The sequence below is a fragment of the Cylas formicarius genome, unplaced genomic scaffold (genome assembly GCF_029955315.1).
Source record: "Cylas formicarius isolate icCylForm1 unplaced genomic scaffold, icCylForm1.1 PGA_scaffold_3__17_contigs__length_32017465, whole genome shotgun sequence".
NCBI classification, from domain to species: domain Eukaryota; kingdom Metazoa; phylum Arthropoda; class Insecta; order Coleoptera; family Brentidae; genus Cylas; species Cylas formicarius.
Window position 1 is genome coordinate 27,449,817 of NW_026844326.1, and position 26,827 is coordinate 27,476,643.

Consider the following 26,827-nt stretch of genomic DNA (forward strand, 5'->3'; position numbering starts at 1 on the left):
GAGCCGAAAATATGTGGAGAGTTTAGTCCGGACGGACAAAGCTAGTGGCACACGTGGTCCGCTGGTATCGCCAACGTATATTTACAATAAGTCGAGCAACGGGTTCGTAGTCGCGATTTATCGCCGCGACCGGCTGGCGTGACTTGGAATTTTTCGTCGTAGCTATTATGCGCCCGAAGTCTAATGCCGCCGCTGCAGCCGCCGCGGCGACTTTCTATTCCACCGAAATTGGCGAACGCTCTCAACGCGGCTCGCTAAACGATAGGTTATGGAACGAAAGGCGTCGCGAGACCAAGGGCGAGGTTCCGGTATTTCAAGTACGTTCGGAAAATGGAAAAAGCAGCTGAATCAAATGCGCACGCTTCAAGTTACGCGATACCCGAAACGTCGCGTCTCTCTTTGTTAACATGTCTACACTAATACACATCTCAATGGCCTCGTATTATCTACGTATTTCTATCTTAATCTGCGACATGCAAGATTCTCAAATTTGGAAAGTTATCAGATGTAAGAACTGATATTATGATTCGAAAAGCCGAAAAAGCAACTGAACCAAATGCGTGACTAGTTAGAAACAAGGACGAATTTTATATATCTCTCTCTCTGTTTTAATATACCTCTATCCTATTAACTGACAGATTCTTCACATTGATGTTACGGGAGAGATATCCCTCTATCCATTTTGTCTTCTCCATTCTATATACGTATCACTATCTGAACGTGCAAGATGTGAGATTCTCAAATTTGCAAAGCTATCATATGTCCATCTATCTATCTCTAAAATAGTTAATTCAGATATAAGAATTGGTAATACTGTGGTTCCAAAGAAGGAAAAAGCAATGGAACCAAATGCTTTCGTGACTATTAATGAAAAACGCAAAATTTTATCTTTCTGTGTAATTTTTAATATACCTCTATATAATATATATCGATTATCTGTCAGATGCTTCATATTTATGTTACGAGAGAAAATTCTTCTATTCATTTTGTCTTCGTCATGCTACGAGAGCAGCGCCAAAATTTCCTGTCCTGAATATGAAAGAAACAAAGTAGAGTAACAATTTTTTATTGTTTTTCAATATAATCCCCATTAACTTCAATACACTTATTACATCTCTTTATTAACAACTCAATCCCTTTTAAAAAAAAATTCTTTTGGTTTGTCTGCAAAACGAGCTAAAACAGCCTCCTTTAACTCAACTTAAACCGCCGTCCACGTAAGTCCTTTTTCAAATATCCAAACAAATAATAGTCGCTGGGGGCCATATCTGGACTATAGGGAGGGTGATCTATCTGTTGGAACCCACACTCTAAAATGGCAGCTTGTGCAACACCAGCAATATGGACAGGTGCATTATCGTGCAAAAGACGCACGCCTCTGGTCAGTTTTCCTCGACGTTTTACAAGTATGCAGTCTCACAATTTATGTAATAATGTTGCGTAATATTTCCATTGACAGTGGTATTAGTTTCTTTAAAATATATCAAAAGAATTCCTTCACAATCCCAAAATATCGTGGCCATCACCTTTTTTGTTGACTGGCAGACTCTGAATTTTCTTGGTGGTGCTGCACCCTTACGAGGTCACTCCGTTGATTCTTTTTTCGATAGAGAATCATAATAGAGAACCATAGTTTCATCTCCCTTCAGAATAGTTTCTATTACAGGCTTCGGTTCCGACTCACAGAGTTCTAAAAAAGGCCGCGCACACTCGACACGGCATTGTTTTTGAATAGCCGAAAGGTTTTTAGGAACCCATCTTGCACTAACCTGATGCATACCTAAATGATCATGCAGGATTCGACGAACACTTGTATCAGAAAGCTTAGTAATTTCTGAGATTTCCTTGACCATTATACGTCGATCACTCATTCGGATTCGGTGTATATATCTTTATCTACATATCTTCATTTCAATTGCACAATAGTAAGTTTACGCAATACCTCCCCTCTTTAATATCACATCATAGTGACGTTGCGCTCACTTTTGTTTCTCTTTCTATTTTAACCTGCACTTTGTCGTAACTATTTCTAAAGTAGACACTTCGGAGATTATCGATATTAATGGACGGCGCTGGTTGATCGTTTAGCGATACGAAGGTCCCCTTGGAAAAAACCGATTATCAAGAATGTCAAAAATTTAGTAAATCTTGCCCTTTGGACCGGCGACTCTATTACCCAAACGCGTTCGGGAAAACATTTCGAATTACTGAACCAAAGATAAACGGAGGTTAAATATATAAAAGATATATTACGACGGTGTCTCGGGTTCTACGACGCTACACCACGCTTGAGCCCGTCGCTTTTCGATTCAAACGGAATCGAAATCGGAGTTCAGTCGCGATGAATTAAAAATGTCGGTTTATCGGAAACCCATGTATAATAAGGTCAAACCGTTCGACAGCGCTAGCGATGAATTATTTTTGCAGACTTTCTGTAGTAGAAAAATATCTTCTATCGAAACACTAACGCCAGAGGCTCAATAGGATTAGGGTCTGGCAAGTTTTATCACCATCTCGTACAATTATCGCCCGCCCAAAGAATCTATTTACAGGGTGTCCAATTCAACGTACGGCCTTCGAAAGGGAAGAGAATTGTTTTCGACGATTAAAGCGCACGAAAGCGATAAAAGCCAATCGCGTTCCAATATTACGAATTCTGTTTACGTTCGAAACGTTTTCACTGAGATAAAATCGCGTAAACATCGCAAGATAGAACGTGGCGCCTCTCGGTCGAAACCACCTGGAAACAAACCTCGTCGTACCCTCTCTCTAACCACCCGATTGGGGAACGTCTCGTAGGTTTCTACGTCGCAATCGAACGTCGACGACTTACCGGCCGCAAGTACCTCGGTGACGTACATCTCCACAGATCACAATGGCATAGTTTTTGGTGTCACTTTTCGCGGAATTCGCCACCAGATTGAGAAAACGACACACCGACGCGTTAACCTGAATAACGAAACCAACTGACTACTACTGGATTCCGATACGACTCGAGCCGAGACGAAAGTCGATCCGGCGTTGCCGGCTCGTAGCTCTTCCCCCGCAAAGTACCACCCAATAACGCCGTACCGAGTTGCGGAAAAATTACGTCACAATTATCTACTATAGCTATCTACTAGCGACGTCCGTAACTTAATTAAGCCACTCTAATCTAAAAGGTCAACAATTATGGCAGTTTATCGATAGAAGAAGTAGATTTAGGGAGTTACTAAGTTAGGTATTAAATTAAGCTAGTCTATTCTAAAACGCCAACATTTATGGTGGTTCATGTATTAGTAGTAGAAAAGGAAGAACGACTGAATCGTCGATCCTTCCTCCATAGAATAAATAGATTTGAGGAAGTTACACACTTGAAGATGTTAAATTAATTAAGTTACCTTATTGAAAAACATGAACAATCTTGGCAGTTCATGTATTGGAGGTAGAAGAAGAACGATAGGATCTTCCATAGGAGAGGCAGATATAAGAAATTACCAAGTTAGGCATTTGAAGCTGTTAAAGTAATAGGTCCACCTTATTCTAAAATGCCAACAACTATGGCAGTTCATGTATTCGTAGTAAAGGAAAAAAAACAACTGGATAGTCGATCCTTTCTCCATACGGGGGAGGGTCATGTTATGAATCGATGGTCTTAGGGTCTTCAATTTCAATGTCTAAAAGCGCTACGACGGATTTTAGCTTTGTGAAAAAGAACACCACAATAGTATTTATTGTAAAATCTAAGTCAAAGTACTTTTTTGTGTATCAGATTTGGTCGATACTGAAATTGTGGGAAATAGCGAGAGACGTGGCAGCGTCGCAGCTCGAGATGTTGGCCAGCCTTGCCTCTCCGGAGTCAGGTATAAGACGGGGGTACAGCGTTTTCATAAGTATCGATACTGGCGCCTCGTGACAGGCCGGAGTCTGTGCTGTTGTTGTTTGGGATATAAATGTAATAGCTCTGGCGCGTTTTTTGGTTTCGGAATTAATTGGTTTTTCGGGATTTGAATGGGCCGCGTTCGGGGCCCCCTCGGCATAACGTATTTAAATTTTATTCGACGCCCGCCCGGTGGTACTAAATGCTAACGAGCTCCGGTGTCGAGAATATGGTCCTATCGATCACGGTTGTCTCTAGCCGACTTCCAAATCCCAGTGCTTCGAACTTCCTGCATAGCATTTTTGCATTGTTCAACTTCCCTGCCTTCTGTCTTCATTTGCCAAATTTTTCACTCAGATATGGTACTGGTGCTATTGTAGTAGTTTCAGAAGCTAACATCCACGAACCACTCGTCAATCACTTCTATAGTGTACAAAATGTTTTGTGGTCTAGCTCTTCTTCGCAAGTTCTTCCCGTGCGAGTATATAGTTCTATCGATCTGGTTCGTTAAAACTGAATAAGACTGGACCATCGGGATAAACTCAAATTTGTCGTAAAGATAGGACGCCACAGGGATCTCATAAAACGCCTTCATCTGCAGCACTATTATCGGTGGGTTTTAAATCTCATAACCATGTAACATATTAAGTAATAAATAAAATAAAAACCCTCCCCGAAAAGGAGAGATATCAGATTTTATGATATTGCATACTGCTTTGGCACTTTCTTTCATATTTGGAATAATGAAGATATCGACGTGTTAAGTTGCCCTAAAAAGACGAATGCACAGCAATTTATCAACCAGGTTTCACCTTTAGACGTAAAAGCATTCCTGTTTGGGCAGCAATAGGACATTTTGTAATACTGAGAGGTAGAAGGAAGACTGCCAATAGTACTAGTAGTGTATAGTGTACAGATCCTATTGGGAAAGTTTATAATCTTTGGAGGTATCGTTTAGAAGTCGAAAAATGGTAGGTGTCCAGGACACGACAGCGTGTAAGCAAAAGTTGTTAACAACTCTTTTCAATAAAATCCATGAAACTAAACGGTGCGACTTATTAATTTGATGAGTCACGCACTCAATCACACAATATCAAACGAATGTGAGACACAGTTCGGAGGTGGACCGAGATTGGCGTGGATGACAAGGACATCAGAATAATCAGACATTTGTACTCAGTCAGCCAAATCCTAGCGACAGATTCCTCCAACGTCACAAGTTAGACAGCGCTGTATATCATCAACGATACTTTGTAGAAAAAATATTTCGAATGGCATTAGAAGCTGAAACTAGAGATGCAACGTTACCGCTATAATTGCGCATAAATTAAGAGGATCTGCAATTTCTACTGGACAGGCCGAGTATCAACATAAAAACAACTAACATGATGGGGAGGCCCAGGAAGAAAACAACATTCATGGCTTAGAAACAGAGATTGGTGACGATCACCCAAACAAGAAGAAGGAGATATCGTTACGTTGAGACATAAAAGAATGTCATCTGACAATAGACTATATCTTTTTTCGAAGCTTTTTTACCGCAGCTTCAAGGTATCCCTCACGGATCGGTTTTGGGTCCGGTCCTTTTCCTCATTTATATAAACGATTTTGCACATTTTCTTCAGGATGTCAAGTGTACACTACTTGCAGCCGACACCACAATTATTTGCGGGGGTTCGTCTCTAGACGAACCGAACAGTAGAAACAAGACTTGCTGCGACGATAGATTCGATTGGTCTGTCATAGTCATCAGCACTGTTTATGCTGCGAAAGTTATGAGGAGTGTGTATTTCGCTTTATTGCACACTAAAATTGCGATACTAATCGAGATTCACTCTTATAAATCAAGTTTTTCTGTTCAGTCTGACACTCATTCCTACAAAACGCGTAATGCACGCCAGTTAACGATTCCCCGATACCGTCTGAATAAACCAATTAAAAATTCTTTAAACCTGAACTTTTACAATGAATTACCTTCCAATATAAAACGCCTTAGTAACATTTTTCTTAAGAGAGTTATCAAGCAGACAATAAACTGTTTTTACAGTACTCACGAGTACCTAAATTTTAAACTTTAAACCTGTATAACCTGTCTACTTTTAGAAATATGTTTCGTGACTTTAACTGTTTTATACTTTTATTCATATATTGTTTTATTAGACTTGGTACACAACGTTATGTATATTGTGGTCGAATAAATAAACCTAAACCTATTATGAGAGAGAATATCCTTAACAATTCAATAAATATGGATCCAAAGTTTGATGCCACAACGACCTCCCCAGCGTTACCAACCGCGATTTAGTAGAAAGAATGAATATTCTTACCAGAGAGGGCTGATCGTTTTATTACCAAATTCCTCAAACTTATTACGTTATTCAACGGCTATACCACCGAATCATAATGATACCCGGACGTTGTGTTGCAAGCGTTAATCGGAATTGTTAATTCGTCTGTACCAGGGCCGGCACGAAGTCGCCGACGCGGAAAATGACTATCACGGCCCCGTTAGTACGAAACGAAGCGGATACGGACCTGGACGTTTGATCGCGTTATGCAAAATAGTCGGAACGCCGCACCTGTGTGCGCGCAGCTGCGCTAGATTTTGATTTTTCCAGATGACGCGCGATATAAATATCCCTCCGGTTTCACTTCGACGTTTTGATTTCCTCCGCGATCGGGAATGTCTGGCGTGACGCGCGTTTTTTTTTTTTTTTAAATCGGGCGCCCGACCGCGCTCCGTGGAATTTTATCCTTGCCGGTCTACGCGATTTTTCGCGCAGCACCGAAGGGAAGATAACCAGAGGGTAACACTTTTTCACTGCCACAAAACGTGCCTAGTGGAGTTCCCCCCAGGGATCGGTGCTGGGACGAGTGCTATTCTTAGTGAATACGGAGAGCGCTTATTATTGAAAATCCTTCAACACATGCGGACGTATTGCAGAGAGACTTGAATACTATATGCAAGTGGTGTTCAATTTGGCTACTGCCGCTAAATGCTCAAAAGTGCTCTGTGCTGCATGTTGGCAAGAACAATTATATCAATGGAAACATTGTGTCAAGTGTCGATTTTCAGATGGACCTACGTGTGACAGTAACTAATGATCTTGCGTTGTCTGTACGAGAAGCAAACTGCGTGTTATTTTTGTTAAAAAAGACTTAAAAATCCTAGTCCTCGCATCGCTTGCAAACTTTTTACCACTTACATTCGGCGCTACGAGCTGGCCACTTCAACTTAGACATACACCTTACGATGACCGTCTCAAAATACTTAGTCTGCCAACATTAAGTCAGCGTCGGCTGCGAGGGGACCTCATTCAAATGTCTAGGTTTGCGCATGACCAATTTCCATCTGACGTGCCCTTTATGGCATTAAGCAATAATGAATGCATACGTGGTCATCCATTTGAAATAAGAAAGGAATCAAATCAAAGATTTAAAAATCTCCACATAAAAGCCTTAATTATAATTTTGATAGTCGAAAATAACACTAAACATTTAGTCGTTATGATAAGGAATACTTTTTTTTTTTTAAAACAAAATTTGAAGAGGACAAAGGCAAGCATAGTATCAACCATGTCATGTAAATTATTTCGCAATAAAATTTAAAAAAGAAACATTAATTACTCATAATTTGTAATTATTATAATTAGTGACGATTAAGCGCATGCATAATTCGTAAATAATAGGCGTTGGTTTCAACTGCCTTTTTATTTTAAAATCTCCAATTTCAGTGGCGATGTCCAATTACGAAACACCCGGTACGGCCATATTTAGAAAGTTTAACTTGAATCTATTTTTTTTTTTCATTCTTCAGTGTATATAAGAGAGAAACCTGTATCGGAGATAAGAATGATTGGTCATAATACTGATAGCAGCGATTACTGAAACCTAGAGTAACGGTGGCCCCTATAGCTGGTGCGTTATATATTGTACAGTGAGGTCCGTTTATTATGGGATTTCTCAGAATCTGGAAATAATATCAAAAAAACTTAGAGACAAAAATTGTTTCGGTTAATTTATATCCTCAAAATAAAATATTATATATACAAAGTGTTTGTATTTTGGCAGACAAGTAACAACTTTCTTATTATAAATAGAACACACTCTATAGTAAAGAATTTTTGATTATTTCGGAAAATCCTAGACACATTTCATATATATGCTATATAAAAGTTTCGATTGATGTTTGCAAGCCTATGGATTTCTGAGATAGAAAGCCTCTCTCTGGGATTGATTTACTTGTGGAGGGGGATCTTCTTTAGTTGTCTTTGTATGTTACAAATAGATAAATACACAGCGATCAAAAAACAACAATAAAAATGTAGAAGTCAGTGTTTTCATTTTATCGTATTTTATATTTTAGTATAGGTTTGCTTAGTTGAAAAAATTTTTGATTTCGAAATATTGGCAACAAAACTTTTCTCATTGTTAAAGAACTATGAGGAGGAAATATGGAGGAAAATAAGCAGCAGAGCACTACAGAAACTCACTATTTTCGCTACCTATGAGTTTGCGAACCAATATTTCACAGTTTTATGCTACCTAACATGGTCATTTTTTAATGCTATAGTTATTTTGATACAAAAAAATATCTCAAGTCCAAAAAACGTTTTTTTTTAACTAAATAATGATAATAAGATAATAATAATAAAAATTTATAACGAAGATGTCAGAAATTGTCAGAGACTTAGGTATAGTAAGTTCCGAGATATAGAAAAATACGTTAATATACATAAAACATAAAATAACATAATAATATAAAACTATAAGTTGATTAAAACAACTTTAAAAAAATGTTATACTAGTTTAAAGCTTCTGATATAAGGCACCATCCCATAGTAAACGGAACAACCTATACTATACAACTTACAACATATAAAAATATGGAATAACACCGACAGAAGATACAAGACGTTGCTTCATTTTTATGGTCCGAATCTGGGGTGGACACCGATGGGTTTCATGTCTGCCTTGACTCGTATACCGCCCATTATCTGCCATCTGGTGCGGATATTTCACAATTTATCCGACGTAGTTTACCTGTATAGTGTGGCCCAAGATAACAGCAAATACCGCGGCCGAAAATTACGTACTTCTGTTGAAATTTCATTGAAACAGAATTTTAAAATAAATTTCCACATTTATTCCATGGCTGTTATCTATAAATATTTCGAAAACACGCATTAAAATCATTTTAAACAATGAAAAAATTTGGAATTAAATACAGGGTGTTCATAAATTGCGTTCGGAAACTTGGAGGAACGTTTCAGCGTGGTAAAATAACGGTAGTATGCCATAAAAAAAAATTCGGAATCGTAATGTTTTCCGAGTTATAGCTTGTGAAAATTAATTTTCGTAAATTTTATTTTTAACGCAGTAGGCGTTAACGGAATAAGCTGGTATTTCACATCATTGTTACAAAATAAAAGTGTTTACCTAGAACATTTTTTTATTTTCCCTGTATTTTATTTATTTAGACTGATATTGCGTACGCAGAATCACAAATCCTCAAAAATTCTTACTCTTGTTTTGAGTCGATAAGTGTTATCGTTTATTCACAATTCGACTTTTTTATTCTCGGCCCGAATACTTCTAATTTACGGAAAGGTGGGACTGGATATCGCGATGTGCATTTCTGTCACGGAAAAGCAAGCGAAAATGCAGGCCAGCAGTATTAACCTGCAGACGACATGCACTAAATTTTTCAAAACAGTATGCTTCAAATTAAAAAAGTGAAAAAATGGCATAAGCCAATGTTTAATTTCATAAATGCATTTTACATTTTCGAAAATAAGAAATTATTAATAATAATCGGGAAATAAACAGTATACAATGCTAATTACAATTCATTTTCTTATACATTTATAACATTGGATACATTGATATCTGTTATAGGTGCTTCATACACTAAATACTTTAAGAGCCCCCAAAAAAAGGAGTCCATCGGATCAAGGTCTGGTGAGCGAGGCGGCCAAGCTAGAGGCCCGCCCCTACCTATCCATCGATGTTCAAATGCCTGATTTAAATACCTTCATACAGCCAATGTAAAATGAGCGCCACTGCAAGGGTACCTCTTCCAGCAAAGATGGTTGTTTCTCTTATATATAAGATCTTATAAGATTATCTCCTATAATTCCTGTCCATACATTTAAAGGAATCCGGCGCTGATGTTTTCCTTGTTCCACTGATGCATATTTGAAAAAAATTACAATGCCATCACGACTGAATGTCGCCTCGTCAGTGAACAAAACGACATTTAAGAATTGCGGGTAATTTTGAATTTCAATCATCAGTCCTTTAAACATGAAAGGGGCGAAAATCATTTTCATGCAAAATATATATATTTTGTCTGAAAGCCAGCACGGCTTCAGAACTGGCAGATCAACCCAAACAGCGACCCATTCATTTTTGGAGCATGCTATCAACTATATTGAGTCTGGAGAGCATCCTGCTGGGATATTTTGCAGGAGTTTGACTGTATGAACCACGAAATTCTTTTCAATAGGATGGAACAATACGGAATTCGTGGAATAGCTCTGAACTGGTTCAGATCGTTCTTAACAAATCGTAGGCAGCATGTTGAAATAAGGCGGGAGAGAGGCAACTTGTGTCAAATAAAAAAAATCTCAAGTCCAATTTGTAGATAGAGGCCTACCGCAGTGCTTGACCGTTTTATTTATCCTTTTTATCAATGAACTTTCTGCTCACCTAGTTTGGGTCTACCAGAGTTCGCTGACGACTGTTCAAGTTTAGTCTCCTCACACTCTTATCAAACTCTTCAACACAGAATTAACTGAGCACTTGTACTGCTAAATAGCTGGTTTAACACCAACGAACTCTTTTTGAATGTCCAAAAAACAAGTGTACTGATATTCAAATGCCCACAAAACAAAAAAGATCTTTCTATGAATGTCTGGTCGGGCGTTGAAATAAAAAAGCACGCTAAATTTTTAGGACTAGAGCTCGACGAAACCCTATCTTATCATAGTTATTGTTTCCTAATACACAATTTAAAAACTGTTTTGACTGGAAAGTGCATGAAAAATTTCTACTATGCTCGCATCTATTCGAGATTACTCTTTGGTATTTCATTTTGGGGAAATTCAAGTCATGCGACATCTATTTTCAAATCCCAAAAAAAAGTCCTAAGGTGCATTGCTGGAGTGTCGCCGGATAGTTCGTGCAGGTCCCTCTTCCGGGAGTTTAAAATACTGCCTTTAGCGTGTATATACACATTAGAAGTTTGTTTATGGGTATGTAAAATTAAAAATACCTTTAAAAAAAACGGAGCTTTCCACGACTATAATACACGTAACAAAGATTGTTTCTCCATAAAAAAATAGACTAGAATTTTCAAAAAAATATTTTACGAATACCGGTATTAGAGTCTACAATAGACTGTCCCCAGAGCTAAAGAAGAGTAGTAAAACATTTTTAAATCCAAACTAAAGTTTTTCCTCCTAGAAATATTTTACCTATTAATGTTTGTCATCACTATATTTATTATTATTATATAATTTTTTTTAATTTAATTTTCTGCCTCATTTGCATGATCTATATCGACCTACTTAACGAAATCCATAATACACTGATTGTATTCTAAATATGTGGGATAATAAAGATATTATTATTATTATTGCCATCACAGTAGCAACTAATTTTTAACGGATTGTGGCAATGACTTTTTCGAATTTCATTTATAGGTAAAATCCGAGTCGAGAATAAAAAAAAGTCGATTTGTGGCCAAACGATAATACTTATCGACTTAAAACAAGAGTAACAATATTTGATATAGGGAAAATAAATGTTCTAGTTAAAGTGCCCTCTAGTGACAGATTTCTGAAACATTTTTATTTTGTAGCGGTGACTTTTACTCAATTAGGGCTGTGTGTAAAATACCACCTTATTCCGTTGCGTTGAAAATAAAATTAAAAAAAAAATGAATTTTGAAAAGTTATAAAAATATTACGACTTCGAATTTTTGTTACATGACATACTACCATTTACCACGTTTAATCTGTCCTTCAAGTTTCCGAAGGCCTTGTATAATCAGGAATGAAAAAGAATTACTAAAATTTCGAGATTTCCTAAAACTATTCATAAATTCCCACTAACCGAAACCAAACGTCCCATCGTCGGGTATAACAGAAAATGAGAATAAAGCGAGCGAGAGAGACGGGTGACAGGGAGACGAGAGAGACGAAAAGAAAAGTCCGATTTGAAACGGGGCGACGGGGTACCAACCTAAATCATTTGTACTCCTGACACTTAATTAAAAGTGAAGGCACTCGTGTTGCGATAAGCCCGCCGCCAGTGGCGGGTCGTTGACGACCGAATGCGATTAGAAAATAATCGATCGTTTTTTGTTTCTCGATTTTTCATCCGGAGGTCTTTTCAAATTCAACCCCGACTAAGTGAACTGCTCCATAAAATTAAGATACAAAAAATATATAGGCAAAAGCTAATAATAACTTTTTCCACGCAAGTTTAACTTTTCATGAAATTTTGGAGATTATTCAAAATGCTCCAGGATCCAAGATGTCCGGCCTTGTACTCTATTATGTCGTAGTAAATTGAAACGTCGCTATAGATTACAAAAAAAAAACAAAAATTACATGCCTCTACGCCGCTGGTGAAAGAAGAAGAAATGCATTATACAATAGACCAGCCCATTAAAGGCCACAAAAGGATTTGGTACGGTCAGGAGTTTTATTGTGCTTTTTTATGGGGCTTCATTATTCCGCCGTCGACCAAAATAATTTTAAATTAAGCGTTCGGATGCTCCTATTTTTTTTCTTCTAATTTTACGATTCCGCGGGGTTTTGGGAGCGAATTAATTACGAAATAAAAGCGGCCGTCACACTTGCCTGCTCAAAAGCGGAGGTGAACGAGAGAAAAAACTCGTTGAGGAATCGCCGGATGCCAAATCAGGTGAACATGCAGTTGATAGAGCATTTAAAAAAAACACTTATGGAACAAAACACCTTTTGACCGATTTTTTGAAACTTACCGAGGCATCGTGCTTAATTAACCATATTTTTTATTAAATGTTCTGATTTTTTTATTTTTTTAGGTAAAAAAATAGTTCATAAGTTTTTCGGTGAATTGACCCCTGGAATATTTGTCCCATCTTGAGAAACCACCCCGTATAATTTGTTAATCGTCGCTTATTTTATGTTAATGTTACACTTATTACTGGTATTACGCCATAATTAAGTATTTCGGTGTAAGTAACAACTAAAAGTTTGCAATTAAACCGTAGCGTATAATTTGGTGACATTAAACCTTAGGGTCATTATGTCGTCAATTTGAGAGTGACGGCGATATTCTTTTTACGCTGTTTAAACGCGATTTATACTTATCCATAACTCAAATAAGAAAACACTGAGAGAAAAAAATTTATATCTATTTTATGGTACAGAAGCGATTGTAAAACGCCATCAAAAGAAGCAAAGTTTACTCTTAAGACTAAATAATTACCAAAAGTTATTTGCAAAAAAAAAACATTTGGGTTCTTTATTCTTCGCTGCGACTCCCAAACCTTTTTAAAATTCGAACTGTTACATTGTAACGTTCGCGATTCTTTCGCGTCTCCTCTTCTTGCCGTAAATCCTCGACGCCCGGTCGAAATAGACCGAAGAATTCATGCGAGAGGAGCACACAAAAAGGCAAAAAATAAAACGCTTACAAATGTGAAATTTTAAACTCGCACTCGCGTCGACGGGTCTCCGGGCGACCAGCGGCGTGCGAGCATAATCTATCCCCAACGGGATCGTCATTTCACATCCTTCCTCCTTGATCACAAACATCATTTATAATTTGGAATTTAAAAACATCCAAAAAAGTAATAACAGAGCTTGGATGACATTCACTACAATGGAAAAATGGTTTCAAGATTTTACTTAACAATGAGTGAGAAAAGGCGGAACGGTTCTATCGGACCATTGCTAGTCGCTGCAGTTAGCCATTGTTCAAAATTTTGAAAGTTTTTACGTGATTAAATTTTTTTTGTCATAAATAGATTCCCTTGATAACGTTCAAGGTCTTACTGAAGCAGCTACTAGTGTATTAGATGCTATTTATCTTATAAATCCTACATGAAAGTGAAGAACATACTTATTGTCAGTCTTATGGGAACTATAGCGAAACGCAGACGCCAGAACAGAATTGTAAAAAAGGTGAACTTGGTTGATAAATCCGATGAATAAATGATAAAAACCTGATCAATCAAATAGAAGAAGTTAAGAATTGAAAGGGTAGAGAACGTCTGTAGTCTACTGTAGATAAAAATTATATATAGTTCAGTGCGTCATGATTCAGGCATGGAAAAACATACCTCACCGTCACCTTGATGACAAGATGACGAACGGTAGTGAAGGATTTTATACACTGATATTTTTCCTTCTGTTATGAGCCGAAGTCATTACATGACCTGGATGGTCTTCAATTACTCTGTTTATGCTGGTCGTCATTGGTGATCCGTTGCACCAATGAAATTTGAAGCATCCTTCTAGTGAACGCACCCTTAGCGAAAGACACCTTATTATTCGAATTCTAGTTCTTGTTCGAGTAGCAACAATTGTCTACTTATTCTATAGTTTTTCCCGTTGGCTTCCAAAGACCATTACTTCAGTTTTCCAGACATTAATAAATTGCAAACCAAGCGTAGCTGACAAGCGTAATACCCGCCAATGTTTAGTATCAAGATTTACGCGCGTGGTACCTAATGTACGCAAGTCGAACTTAAGACTGCCCACCCCCTCCGCGACCGCCCCGCGAGCACGGTCCATCGGCGCGACCGGCCATATCATCGCCCGCCGATCTTCGTCGTGGCTGAGGCGCGTCGAATTCGTTAAAGCGGCCGTCTTATACCTGTGGCGCCACGTGTCTCGTATTCTCGCCTCCAAACCCACTACTGGAAATGAAAAACAAAAAGTGACGCGAACCATAAGAAGACGGAGCGCGAGAGAGGAGAATAAATCGAGACGCGTTCCGTGAGATGTACAGAGAACGTAGAGGCGAATTTTGGAAAAAACTTAACACAACAAGAAGGGTCACTCTAAACTAAGATGGAAAATTTCTCTGGGTTCTTTTAAATTCATTATCATGACAGCGGTCTTGGAAGGTTTGACGGCTGCCCGCGCCCTTTAATCTTGCTTCATACAGAGTTTGGTATGAGTGTGGGTGACAATTTATTTGTTTTGTGGTCGCTAGGTGGTTAAACCAAAACATTTTCCACCGTCAGAGTATACAACATCGTTAGGCGCATGGCAGGGATGGAATTTAAGGCATCCGTTGTTACTAATTTTCATCGGTGGTACTAAAAAGTTCCACTCATCAATTTCATTAGAACCCAGGCCTATTATGCCATTCCATTATCGACAGGAACCTTGACGTGTATCACACTCCCTTATTTATTAAAATCCTGCCCTGAAAGTCCTGAAAGTATCAAGTGTCGTAACATGGAGGAGGATATAAGATGTCCAAGAAGCCCTAGATGAAAGGGATCCCATTATGTGCTTTGGAAATTTCAAGGAGAACGCTCAAAGTGGGGGTCACAAATAATTGTAAATAAGACACAATACAAGGTTGTAGGTGGACAAGGTAAACACCTCGAAAACGTGTAAGGAATTTATCCTTACAACAAAAAATATAAACACCTGAGTTAGATAATAACCGACACAGACGATGTTCGATCGATACTGATATTATTTGGGACCAAAACCTTTCCAATGAATATCTAACTTATTTAGAACCCAAACATGTTATTCCATTTGATTATCTACAGAAACTTTGACATTGCCTTCCAGGAACTATGGAAGTTCTCCTTTTATAGCAACTGCAATGTTTTGTCCTTCCGATTTGTTGGTTATTATTTCAATTCGTTCAGGTGTCAGATTTTTGCAGTGCATGAAGACAATTTTGATAGTCAAAGTTCCTACCTTACAGGAATTACAAAATATATTAAATTCTACATAAGTTTTAGGTGAAGCGTTTAAGCGGTCGTTATTTGGCAAATTCCTAGCCAGATATTAAACTTCGTAAAACCGCGAGATGACAACCAAGCGGATTGGTTAAATCCATAACTTATCCTATATTTCGGAAACAACCTGTATTTATCGATCTAAATGAGTGCTACATCGGAGCAAAATTTACATAACAACATGACGAATGCCACAAAAGCAGGATGGCACCCGCACTATTCGAAATGTATGTATATGAAATCCTGAAACTATGAAGAGTGAAGTGCTATAACATGGATATAACTCTAGATGACCAAGATGTTTCGGAAACTTCACAGAAAGAACACTCAAAAAGGGAAACAAATAATTGCGAACAATGCATGGCTATAGATGGACAAGGTAAAGACCCCGAAAAGGAAAGGAAAGGAAGATGTTCGATCGAAAATCATCTAAAATCATCAAACGTTGACGTGAATCACATTCCCTTCCACGAAAAATGGAAGTTCTTACTTTTCACAAAACTTCTGGATCCCTCCTTCCTCCTAAGTCGGTTTTTGTTGAATAAAACTTGCTGACGTTTCGCCAATCATCCTGTTGGCTTCTTCAGAGCTTAACTGAAACTGTGTTGGCTTCTTTCTTCTTTCTTCTTTCCAAAGGTATGAAACGATTAATAACAAGGGCAATAAGAAAAATCAGGGTAACAGAAATGGAGTAGATACTGAGGACGAAGCTGTGGCCTAACAAAACTCGAGAAAATTAGAAATGCAGAAGCAAATACAGATATAATAAAGGCAAAGACGCAATAGATATGGACTACATATAGAAGAAAAATAGAAATATCCCACAACAGCCTTCAAGATGAAGATGTTCAAGATCAACAATTTTTGAGGCTGGGATGCAGAAGACGTGGATGTAGAAAACCGGCAGTATAATAAATTCGGTTTATACTCCAAATGGTTATGAATTAATGTTCGCGATACGTCGAAATGTTTGGAGCGCTTCTCCCGACAGACGAATTAATAGGTCGCGAGAGACAAAACAAAACCGCGAAAAGTTCGGGAACGTTCTATAAATAATGGGGCGGGAAATGTCGCAGGTGCCGCCGCCGCCGCCGCCAGATTATTTCGGAGTAGTTGCAGATGCGACCGTTATGTCATCTTTTTTATACATCGCGACGCAGACGGGGCGTTCGGCCAAAAAGGCAAGAGACAAGAACGCGCGCACACAGCCAGACAAACGTGTACACTCGTATATATAAATATAAAGTCGGTACGAAAATAGAGGCGGGAAACGCTGGCGTGCCGGCGACGCATAGGCTGCGCGTCGCAGGGTTTCTGGTTGAAATTGAATTTGCTGAAATATGCTACATAATCACCCTGTATATTACAAAAAATACACGGGGAATCGGATGTCAATGCTGATTTGAGCGAGTCTTTTAGATACAGGACAGTGGTCGCTCGTGGAAAAAATTAACCAAAATCGTAGAATTATCAATTTTCTCAATTATTTGTTCATGACGAACTTCAAGCAAGCACTGTAATCATTTAGAATTTCTTCGGCAGTGCCCTTGCTTTATGGTCTGATAAAATGGGGCCAAGCTAGCGGTGAAGCAAAAATCAAACAGATTTTTTACATGTGAATGAAGTTCACCCCAAAACGCGTAATTGTGATAACCCCAGACCCGATTTCTTCTGCCCTAATGCGAGTAGGCTAGGTTAAAATTACTACTGCATCCGTTTTTTGTTAATAAACTCAAACCTGAGACAAAACAATCCCCAATAAACAAGTTCAAGAACTTAGTCAAAGACTTTTTACAGCTTGAAGGAGTTAATCTTTTTTCAAGTCGTCAATAAATATATATCTGCACCTCAGTTTCCGTGATAAGCTTCGTTCAACTTTAATGTGTGTCCAGATACCCGCAGCGCTTGTTATGTTTTATGTATATTGTATTTTCAAAATTATATTGTAAAATTGTTATCCGAAAATGAAAAAAATTGTGGGAAGATTTTTCAGGTGCCCGGTATTCTCGGTTTCGCTTTCATCTTCGAGAGCTAATTCAAAAGCTCCGCAAAATTTAATACAATTAATAATTTTCAAACTGTTTCTGTATATTTATTTATGGTCTGTTCAAAGATATAAGAAAGTGACCAATTGCTTTTGAATGGGATTATTCCAGGGTGGTCATTAACATATAATGCAACAACATTATTACTTAAAGTTTCGGAATTTAAATTCAGGTAAAATTGTGGTAAGTGTAAAACAAAAGCGCCATCGAAAAGAGGTAAAAGAATAACTATTTTGCATGGTGGCTCTAAAGATGGTTGGATTCCAAACGGACTTTCTCTGTCTGCGAAAAATATTAAAGATTCTTCTCTGCATTACCATGAAGACACCACCGCTGATTTATTTGAAAGTTGCTTTAAAAACAAACTAGTTCCAAACATTCCTACTAATAGCGTCATTGTAATGGACAATGCAAGTTATCACAGTAGACAGTTGACTAGACTAAAACCCTTTCCTCATGTGACACAAAAGCAACAATCCAAAACTACATGTATAATAACGACATTTATTTTGACGAATTAATTGAGGTTCTACAAAGCTTGAACCTACAAAAGGAATACGTCTGTGATAATTAGGCAAAAAATCTAAGGTATACAGTTTTAAGACTTCCACCTTACCACTGTATATTTAATCCCATTGAATATGTTTGGCACCAACTGAAATCTGCCATTCGTCGTAACAATGTTTTTCACCGTGTTAACTCCAATGTCCTCAAACTTATAGAAACCTAAGTTTAGTTTTGGTTTTTTTTTAACATTCCTCCACAAAGTTGGACAAATTCTGTTAAACATATAGAAAAAGCAGAACAATCGTATATCCATATTTCAAATAATAGTTAGAACAGGCGATGATAGCGATAGTGATACTGATATATTATGTGCATAATTTAAGGTAATTTAAGTAGGTAATAAAGATAATTTGTAATTTTATTTTACATTTAAACATAAATATATACATAAATAAATAAATATTGTAACAATACCCCAAATAATTAAATTCTAAGCAAAGTACGGACCTGTTCGGCCAAATTTCATTCTTACAGCTTGCCCGGGTCTTTCCTTAATTCGTATCAGTTAGTCACTTTTTTATATCTATGAACAGACTTTACCCAGTAAGCAGAGCAGTAATATTGGCTAACCCCAATAACACAAATCCCGTACAATTATGAATGTGGCTGTTAGAGTTTCCATGTCTCTTTATTTTCAAATTTAAACGCACTAGATCGGTAACCCTTATTTCCGTCCAAACTTTATCGCCACCAAAAAGTAAGCAGGGACAACATTATAGAATTTTTTTCACACCCACAAATCTATTCATTCTTTAAGTAAATGTCTACTAAATTTCCAAGAAGATAGTTTTCTTTAGAGTATTTAATTATGATATTTTTCTGGTTCTTCATTTTTTGGGACCTCTACAGATTCTTCTTTCTTGCAATCCGTGGTGCTCTATAATTGTCTACTCCACGCAGGTTGTTCCACAGGCGAATAGATACAACGGGTTTAATAGCCTGTTGCTTCTAAAAAATATACTTTTAATTTTGGTATACCAATTAATTAACTTATGTCATTTCAATATTATTCAAGTATGAGCCAACTCAATAGTCAGTTTTGATTTTAATTCCTATATTACAAACAAACACCGACATTATCACAGTTATCTAGAAGCGCCAGATACTATTCAGGCCTCAATTTATGATTCGTTATATAAATAAAAAGATATAATTAACACAATTTAAAGGCGGCGAAACTAGGTATCTCGAGGAAAAGAAAGAGTTGATTATTTTATTGGTCAAGAATTTATTTCTTTTTTTGTAGGAATTAAATCGTATTTGTTGTATTAAGTTAAATTTTCTTTCTATATTACCTCTTTTATTTTAAATAACTTTATCAGGGTCATTGTTTAAGACGGAAATTTAATCTACAGTTGTCTATAAAAAGACAAGTAAAGAGGCGCCCTATAAAACAAAATACACTTACACTTACAGACGTAAAATTATACTTTTTTCTCATCGAATTTTTCATTCTAGATTAACAACTTAAAAAATATCTTTATCTCAAATGACTTTGCTTTTGAAAATTAAAATTAAATTTTGTTTAAAATTTAATATCCGAGTTAGCGCTACTTTTCGTAACCTTGATCGTATTTTTGTAATTACATAAATTATTATTACATAAAGTCTCAAAAAATTACTATAATTAACTAAAAAAAATAAAAATAAAATATAATTAACACCGCACTTTTTAACAGTAAACATAACACACGACTAATATAACCATAGATAAGAGAAATATGAATGTAACATAACCTCGAATACTAATAATAATAGGACTATATAAAAGATGAATACTTAAGTTCGTGTTTAAGTTAAATTAAATATTTAAGTCAAAAAAACATGTACTCTCGATTTAAGAAGCAAAGTTACTGTATACGCATTTAAAGCTTTGAACCAAAATTGAGACACTCTGGTCATCTTAGATCGAGATAAACTAACCAAGATGGTCGACAGTTTAAAAAAAAAATTAAACGGAAATCCAGAAGAATTGTAAAGGAATTCCGTGGAATACCGAGCAATTCCAAAGTTCACCTAAATAATTCCAAGGAATTACAAGTATAAAATCTTTTTCAATAGATATAATTGCAAAAGAAATTGAGTTATTGTTCCTCGAAGTTTTGACTAATTTTAAAATAGAAAATGGTGTTTCCCCTGAAACGTTAAAAAAATCAGGTGCTGAAGTAATATTTATTAATATTAAAATAATTTAATGATTTAAAAATTGCTTCCTCTCCTAGTTCATCGGTCAAATTATTTTTATAGTTCTATTAAAGTGTGTTATTTTTGTTGTAAATAGTTGTTATGAAATCATTAAAAAGCTGTAATGTTCATCAATAAAAAAAAATGTTCATGTCATGTTATTAATTGTATCTAATAACAAAATACGTATTTTCTTTGAAATAATTTAACCTATCAAATTTTGTGTCAGAAGAACTTACATTTTTCAAATTTTGATCTCTTTATATCTTGTTGAAATTTCAACTTAAATTAATTAATTAATCAAATAAATCTCTTAACTTAATTATACTTTCATATATAAATAATATTTTTTTTGTAATTCTGTCTTTAGTAAATTTAACGCCTCCTTATCATAGTTTTAAAAAAACTTACATAGTTAAATGACCGAATTGTTACTTGACATTTAAAATTTATTATTCAATAAATAACTTCGATTTAGATTAGGCAGAACCTAGGAATACGGTATAAAGAGAAGCAACAAAAAAATATAAATATTTATATAAAATTTTAATTTCGATGCTTTGTTGCGTGGGCTGTGGGGCCCCCACGTCGTTCGGAGCCCTAGGGCAATTGTCCATTTCGCCTCAATGCAATTTTGAAAATTTCACCATGCCTCCGTCATACTACAGACACTTTAGCCCGTTCAGCTTGCCCAAAATTCGCGGGGCCCGGTTCAAGGCCGCGCCGAAAGGAGCGAACGCGCACGCAATGGCGGCGGACCAAATTACCCCCCCGACCGTCATAAATTAAAAGCCTATAATCATCCTCGAAGGTAGAGATCGTAATACGCGATAAACGTCGAGGGCCCCGTCCACGGAGGTGTCGCTGATAATGATACGTGCGTATATTATAATGGTCCGACGCGGACGAGGGGGGCGTGGTCCGACGTTTTGGTTTTGTTTGGTAAATTTTCGAAATCGCCGCTCGTCCACGTAATACACGTTTTTTTTTCTTCGATTTTTATTTCCACGCGACGCGATGGTCCTTCGAGCCGGATCATTTAGCGAGCGCGTCGATCTTGCCGAAGGGGGTCGGGGATTTATTATATGACTTAATCGAAGAAATCGGAAACCGCCTTATATGTACGCACGTCGTCGAAAAAAGCGGAAAATCATCTATCCGGATAATGGACGATATCTATTAAAGCGGAATTAATGTTTTCTTCGGGCAAACAATATCGATCGGGTTCCAGCCAGTGTGCGTGTTTTTTTTTCGATGATATCAATTTGTTTAAAGACGAAATCCGATCTATGATAACTACTACGTATAAATATAATAGCAATAACTTTTTCCGTAGAATTTAACGTAAAATAGTATCTTCTTAAATGGTGCACCCTGTATTTGAATGTCTCAAAGGCACTTAATATTTTGCTTTCTCTAAAAAACTACTACTACCACCTGCCAAGTGTATAAAAACAACTCAATCATATAAATCCGAGTTCTTCCAAAATGTTAATACGGGCCGTTTATATCTAGGAAGGAATTTTTAATCGACACGATATCGGTCCAGCATAAATTCATATCAGACGGTCGCCAGGGTACGATAAGAACTCTTTTGTTAATTTGAAAGGTTCAAATGGAGTATATATTTAAAAAAAAATCATTATTAATTAATAATATATATTATACACGGTCTATCAACCTCTGCAATCCCTCAGTACCATCTGCTATAAGAACTGTATCGTCCGCATACCTTAAAATATTGATTGATCCATTGATGTTTATGCCTTCATCTGCATCACTAAGCGCTTGTCTAAACAGTATTTCGGTATTGAAGTATTGAACAGAATTGGTGATAGTATGCATCCCTGATGTACTCCCCGCTCTCTGGTGCAAATACAGATTAATTATGAGGCGCAAGTCTTTGCCATCGATACCAGACTCCATTAGTATTCCAAATACTTGTACCTTGTCATTCTCGAAGTATATAAAACAAGATTGGTTTCGAAAAATCGTCGCTGGGCGGGGCAAGTTCATAGCAAATAGCGCGAATCTGCTTTTTATTTTAAAAAGATGGCGCTTCGCGGATTCTTGTCCTAGAGGGACGCATTGTTTTTCTATCGTGCTCTTGCGGACCACTATGGAACTTCCGAAAATCGATGTAATTTGATTGTAAATACACCCTGTACAAAGCGTCCTTCACATCTCGTCGAACTTTAAAGTTAAGGCAAACTTCGGTAAACATTAAAATTTGTACTGGCAATTACAATTTTAAATTACATTTTTTCAAATATGTCACGTCCCCTGTATTATAGACGAAACCTTAAACTCTCTCTCGACACAGTTTACGATACTGTCAAATTATCATATCTTTCAAAGTTTTTCCTTCGCAATAAAGGCTATATAGCATTGGATGTCCTTAGTTTCCTCGTATCCGAATTTTTCCAATTTAGTAAGTGCTTTTCAAAAAACTACTTGTTATAGTAAATGACGTCATCGCGTCTAGATTGAGAGCGAGAAATGGTGATTTTCATTTGGATTTTTTCAAATATAAATACAAAAATTGTAGCCCCTGATACGGCCTATAACACTGTTTGAACGGATTAGCTATTTTTTGTATGAATTTTGATTTACGGTTAATGATTTACTCTCAAAAAGAACAATTTTCAGGGTCTTTTTGATTTTTGTCCATAACTAAAACACCTTGCACACACCTTGGAGGAAAGATGTTTTCTGGATGCCAAAATAACCAAAAAAAAATCAAAAATTAAAAAAAAAAATATTTCGCGTTAGTTTTTTGCTCCCAATTTAAAAAGTCTAACTGCGGGTCCAGACTTGTAATTCTCTCCCAAGCCTGAAGTCGGCAGCTGCAAGTTCGGGGACTTATTACGTTTTTTAATATTGCACGGAATATCGCGAACACCCTGTACAATATTTAAAAACCTTAAATACAAAAGTTATAGCTCTCTATATGGGCTATGTAAAAGAAACTGAAATCTATAACACAGATTTGAAATTAGTGCCAATTTTCAATAACCAACTAAACGAACTAAAATGTTTTCTCTTTTCTAATAAAACAAAGACAAAAAATAATAGTTACGTTACATCCGATATCCCGCTTCTGATTGATCATTAGAAAGAGCGTACTTTCGAAAACGTAGCAAGGTGTTATTTAATTGCGTCACGAATAAGATATCAATAATGTAAAATAAGCATTTTTCCGTCGTATTCATAAATGTTGCGATATTTTTCGAAAAAATTCAACGACGTTGGATGTCCCCCCACTAAATGAATGGAAATAGTTGTTTTACGTCGTAAATTAAATTTTTTTGTACGTAACGTAAGTACCGTTAATTTTTTAAGTGTTTATGATGTTGATCCGACACGTTTACGACCTAATAAATCGGTTAAGATGTCGCCCGAATGTAAACACGTCAAAATCAAGCCACCGAAAAAATGTTTTAATTAAAAATTCGACGCAAAACTTTAAATTTAAATAACGTAATAAATAACTTTCGCCCACAAACCGCCTGCCTTAAGGTTATGCAAAATGTTCTATTTCAGGGATGGTATACTTCGACCAGAAATATAGTTACAGAAGACCCTGACGAGCATATCCTTACCCGTAACCATTCCAGGACCGTCGTAGAAATTTATCTACCGGCACTAACAAGTGGGATATAAGTATGTTTTCAGTCTTTTCCGTCGAAAAATGCTTGAAATATGTACATAAAAAAATAATACAAAGTCATATATCATTTTTATTTGAAGAAGTATTTGGAATTTGAAATTTTTCTAATTTGGGCTGAACAATACGAGGCATTATCCAACACAATAACAGTATATGATGTTAAAATAAACGCTTCTACTTATACGAAAATAATCAAAATTAAAACGGTCCATTTACGTTTCAAATCAAAAATTTCCAAGTTTTTACAAATATTCGTTGCGGTCCATCTCAGGCAAGACCTGCTTAATACAGAATAAACATCTCTCGGAATAGGTTTTACCACGGTCCTGCGAGGGTCTGCGGTTAATTAATTAATTAATAAATGCGCTATATTTTTGGTCGTATTATAGCACTTTTTCGCTCACGATTTAAGACGCAAAACGATAGACAGAAAAATTCCAAACGCTTATGTAAGCCACTTCAACGAGCAAATATCTGATATCGGGTTATCGTGTCATTTCAACGGACAATATGCCAGAGAGATAAGATAAAAAGGCCCACAGTCAAATGTCTTGGCGGAGGAAAAACCGCAGATCCCTTCGACTCGATCGAATTAACCGCGATAACAACTCCCCAAGGGCCGCCCATTAGAGTCGTAGCAAAACGTTCTCCCCCTTCGAACCCCCCAAAACATTATTAGATCAACAATTCCCTTCGCAATAAATCCAACTTTACCGCCTCCTAGAAATTCAATAGAAGAGCGCTGCTACCACCCCTGGGAGGAGGGGGGGAGCGATGTTTTATTTTTGCCCGGGACCCGAGGGTGATTTAGATGTACAAATAGAACCGAAAAGTTTGCGGGGGTGGAACGCAGAAAGACGGAGCGTTATTTGTTTTGCTAATGGACAAGAAATGTATAAACGTTTCGTTCGGGCCAAAGCAAGGATCATAGCGGGGTCGTTCTAGGAAATAATATTTAGGAAAATCGATAGCGACAATTCCAAGGTTTTTCCGTTATCGTTCCAGAAAAGATATATACTAGAAAAATTTCACAGACATTTTTCATGCTTCTAGTAAAATTACTACGAGAAGCTTTAGCTGTTGAAAAAGCTCGTACAAGCTTTAGTACACGTTTGTGGCAGACATTGATAAAGAGGTAGACATTTGTAAATCAAATAGAAGTAACCGAACCAAATCTTCGTAAAACTGAAACAAAAATAGCGCAGTGGCTGCTACAGTAGCTACAGCAGAAAAAGATCAGAATATCTCAGTTTAACTTCACATTACTTTTCTGAATTTAAATATAAATCTAAGGCTAGCATTGAAATTAATTTTCAAGATATACTACTTCACGATGTTTTGCCTCCCATTCAGGACTTGAACTTAAACACTTTTTGTGTGTAGAATATGGTTCGAGTAAAGAAAAAGTTCAAAATTGGGAAACTATGCGTCAATACTTCAGAGAAGACTTCTTACCAAATCAAAACTAGAACACAAGGTTCAAATGAATTAATAGGCATTTTTGTAGCTTGTATGGAGAGTTTATTTAATAGACTGACAACTTCAGTAGATGAAACTATTAAACTAGTTCTATTGGAGTAACCCGTTGTCGAAGGCATCTTGAAAAGAATTTTGTACCACCTATGTTTAACAAAACAACGTCGAACCAGATTTAGCTAATTTCCAGACCTCAAGTCTCTTTTTCAACTTCAAGTCACAATAGATTTAGAGAAAGTAGTAATAAAAGTAATAGAGCAACTTGTAGCAAAACTTATCAGTAGAAATCGTTCTCATTCTAGAGATAGGCACAATAAATAGAATAGGAACTTGGCCTGATGTTTATACCTACTTCCGCATGGAAGAATTCATCAGAACATTTGTGTTTCTCATTGGTCAAATTCTTCCGTAGAAGTTGGGGAACTAGAATTGTATCTCAACATCCGATTAGAAAAGTTAAAAGTAGGACCAGACACTTATGGACCTCATTATTATTTATTACTACGGTACACTGGATTTCATACAACCGTGAGATTTTCCAGATGCCGCGGATTTCACACAATTTCTATGATTTTGTTCGCAACTTCTACGAATTTCACTGATTTCAAAATAAAATAAATAAAAAAAATCACCACCTTAAAACTTTTTTTTGATATACTATGAGTTGGCTCAGTGTTTAGTGCTTAGTTAAATTTATTTATAGAAAAGGCAATGTTTAAGACATTTTGGAAAGAATTTTGATAATTATCAATACCTGTACTTATAACAGGGTAAATAACGCGTTTCCGGTTCTTGATCTATTTGCTCTGAGCTTTGAACACTTTAAAAGACACTTAAGACGGTATAGCAATTAACACACTGTAATAAAAAGCTGTAATTAATTCTTTATTTGATTTAGCTTGAGAAAAATAGTTTTGGTTAGTTGTGTCAGTCTGTAGGAAAGACTTGTTTACAAATATATAAACGAATGTTGATGAGAAATTTACAATGAAAACGGAAAATAATTTGGAATCATTGAGTGAATATTCAACAACAATACT

General features: G+C 36.6%; 1 protein-coding gene across 4 annotated transcripts in view; it reads right to left on the reverse strand.

The window, feature by feature from the left end:
• The window catches only part of LOC132699991 (bone morphogenetic protein receptor type-1B), a 174,608-nt gene that overhangs the window by 4,098 nt on the left and 143,683 nt on the right, over positions 1-26,827 (reverse strand). The window contains exon 1 of one of the 4 annotated variants that reach the window (XM_060667023.1): positions 2,834-2,967. The exons of the other annotated variants lie outside the window; for them this stretch is intronic. Within the exon in view, the coding sequence (XP_060523006.1) occupies positions 2,834-2,861 (28 nt within the window). The 5' untranslated portion in view covers positions 2,862-2,967. Of the gene's footprint in view, positions 1-2,833; positions 2,968-26,827 lie in introns of those variants that run through there. 4 annotated transcript variants of the gene reach the window in all.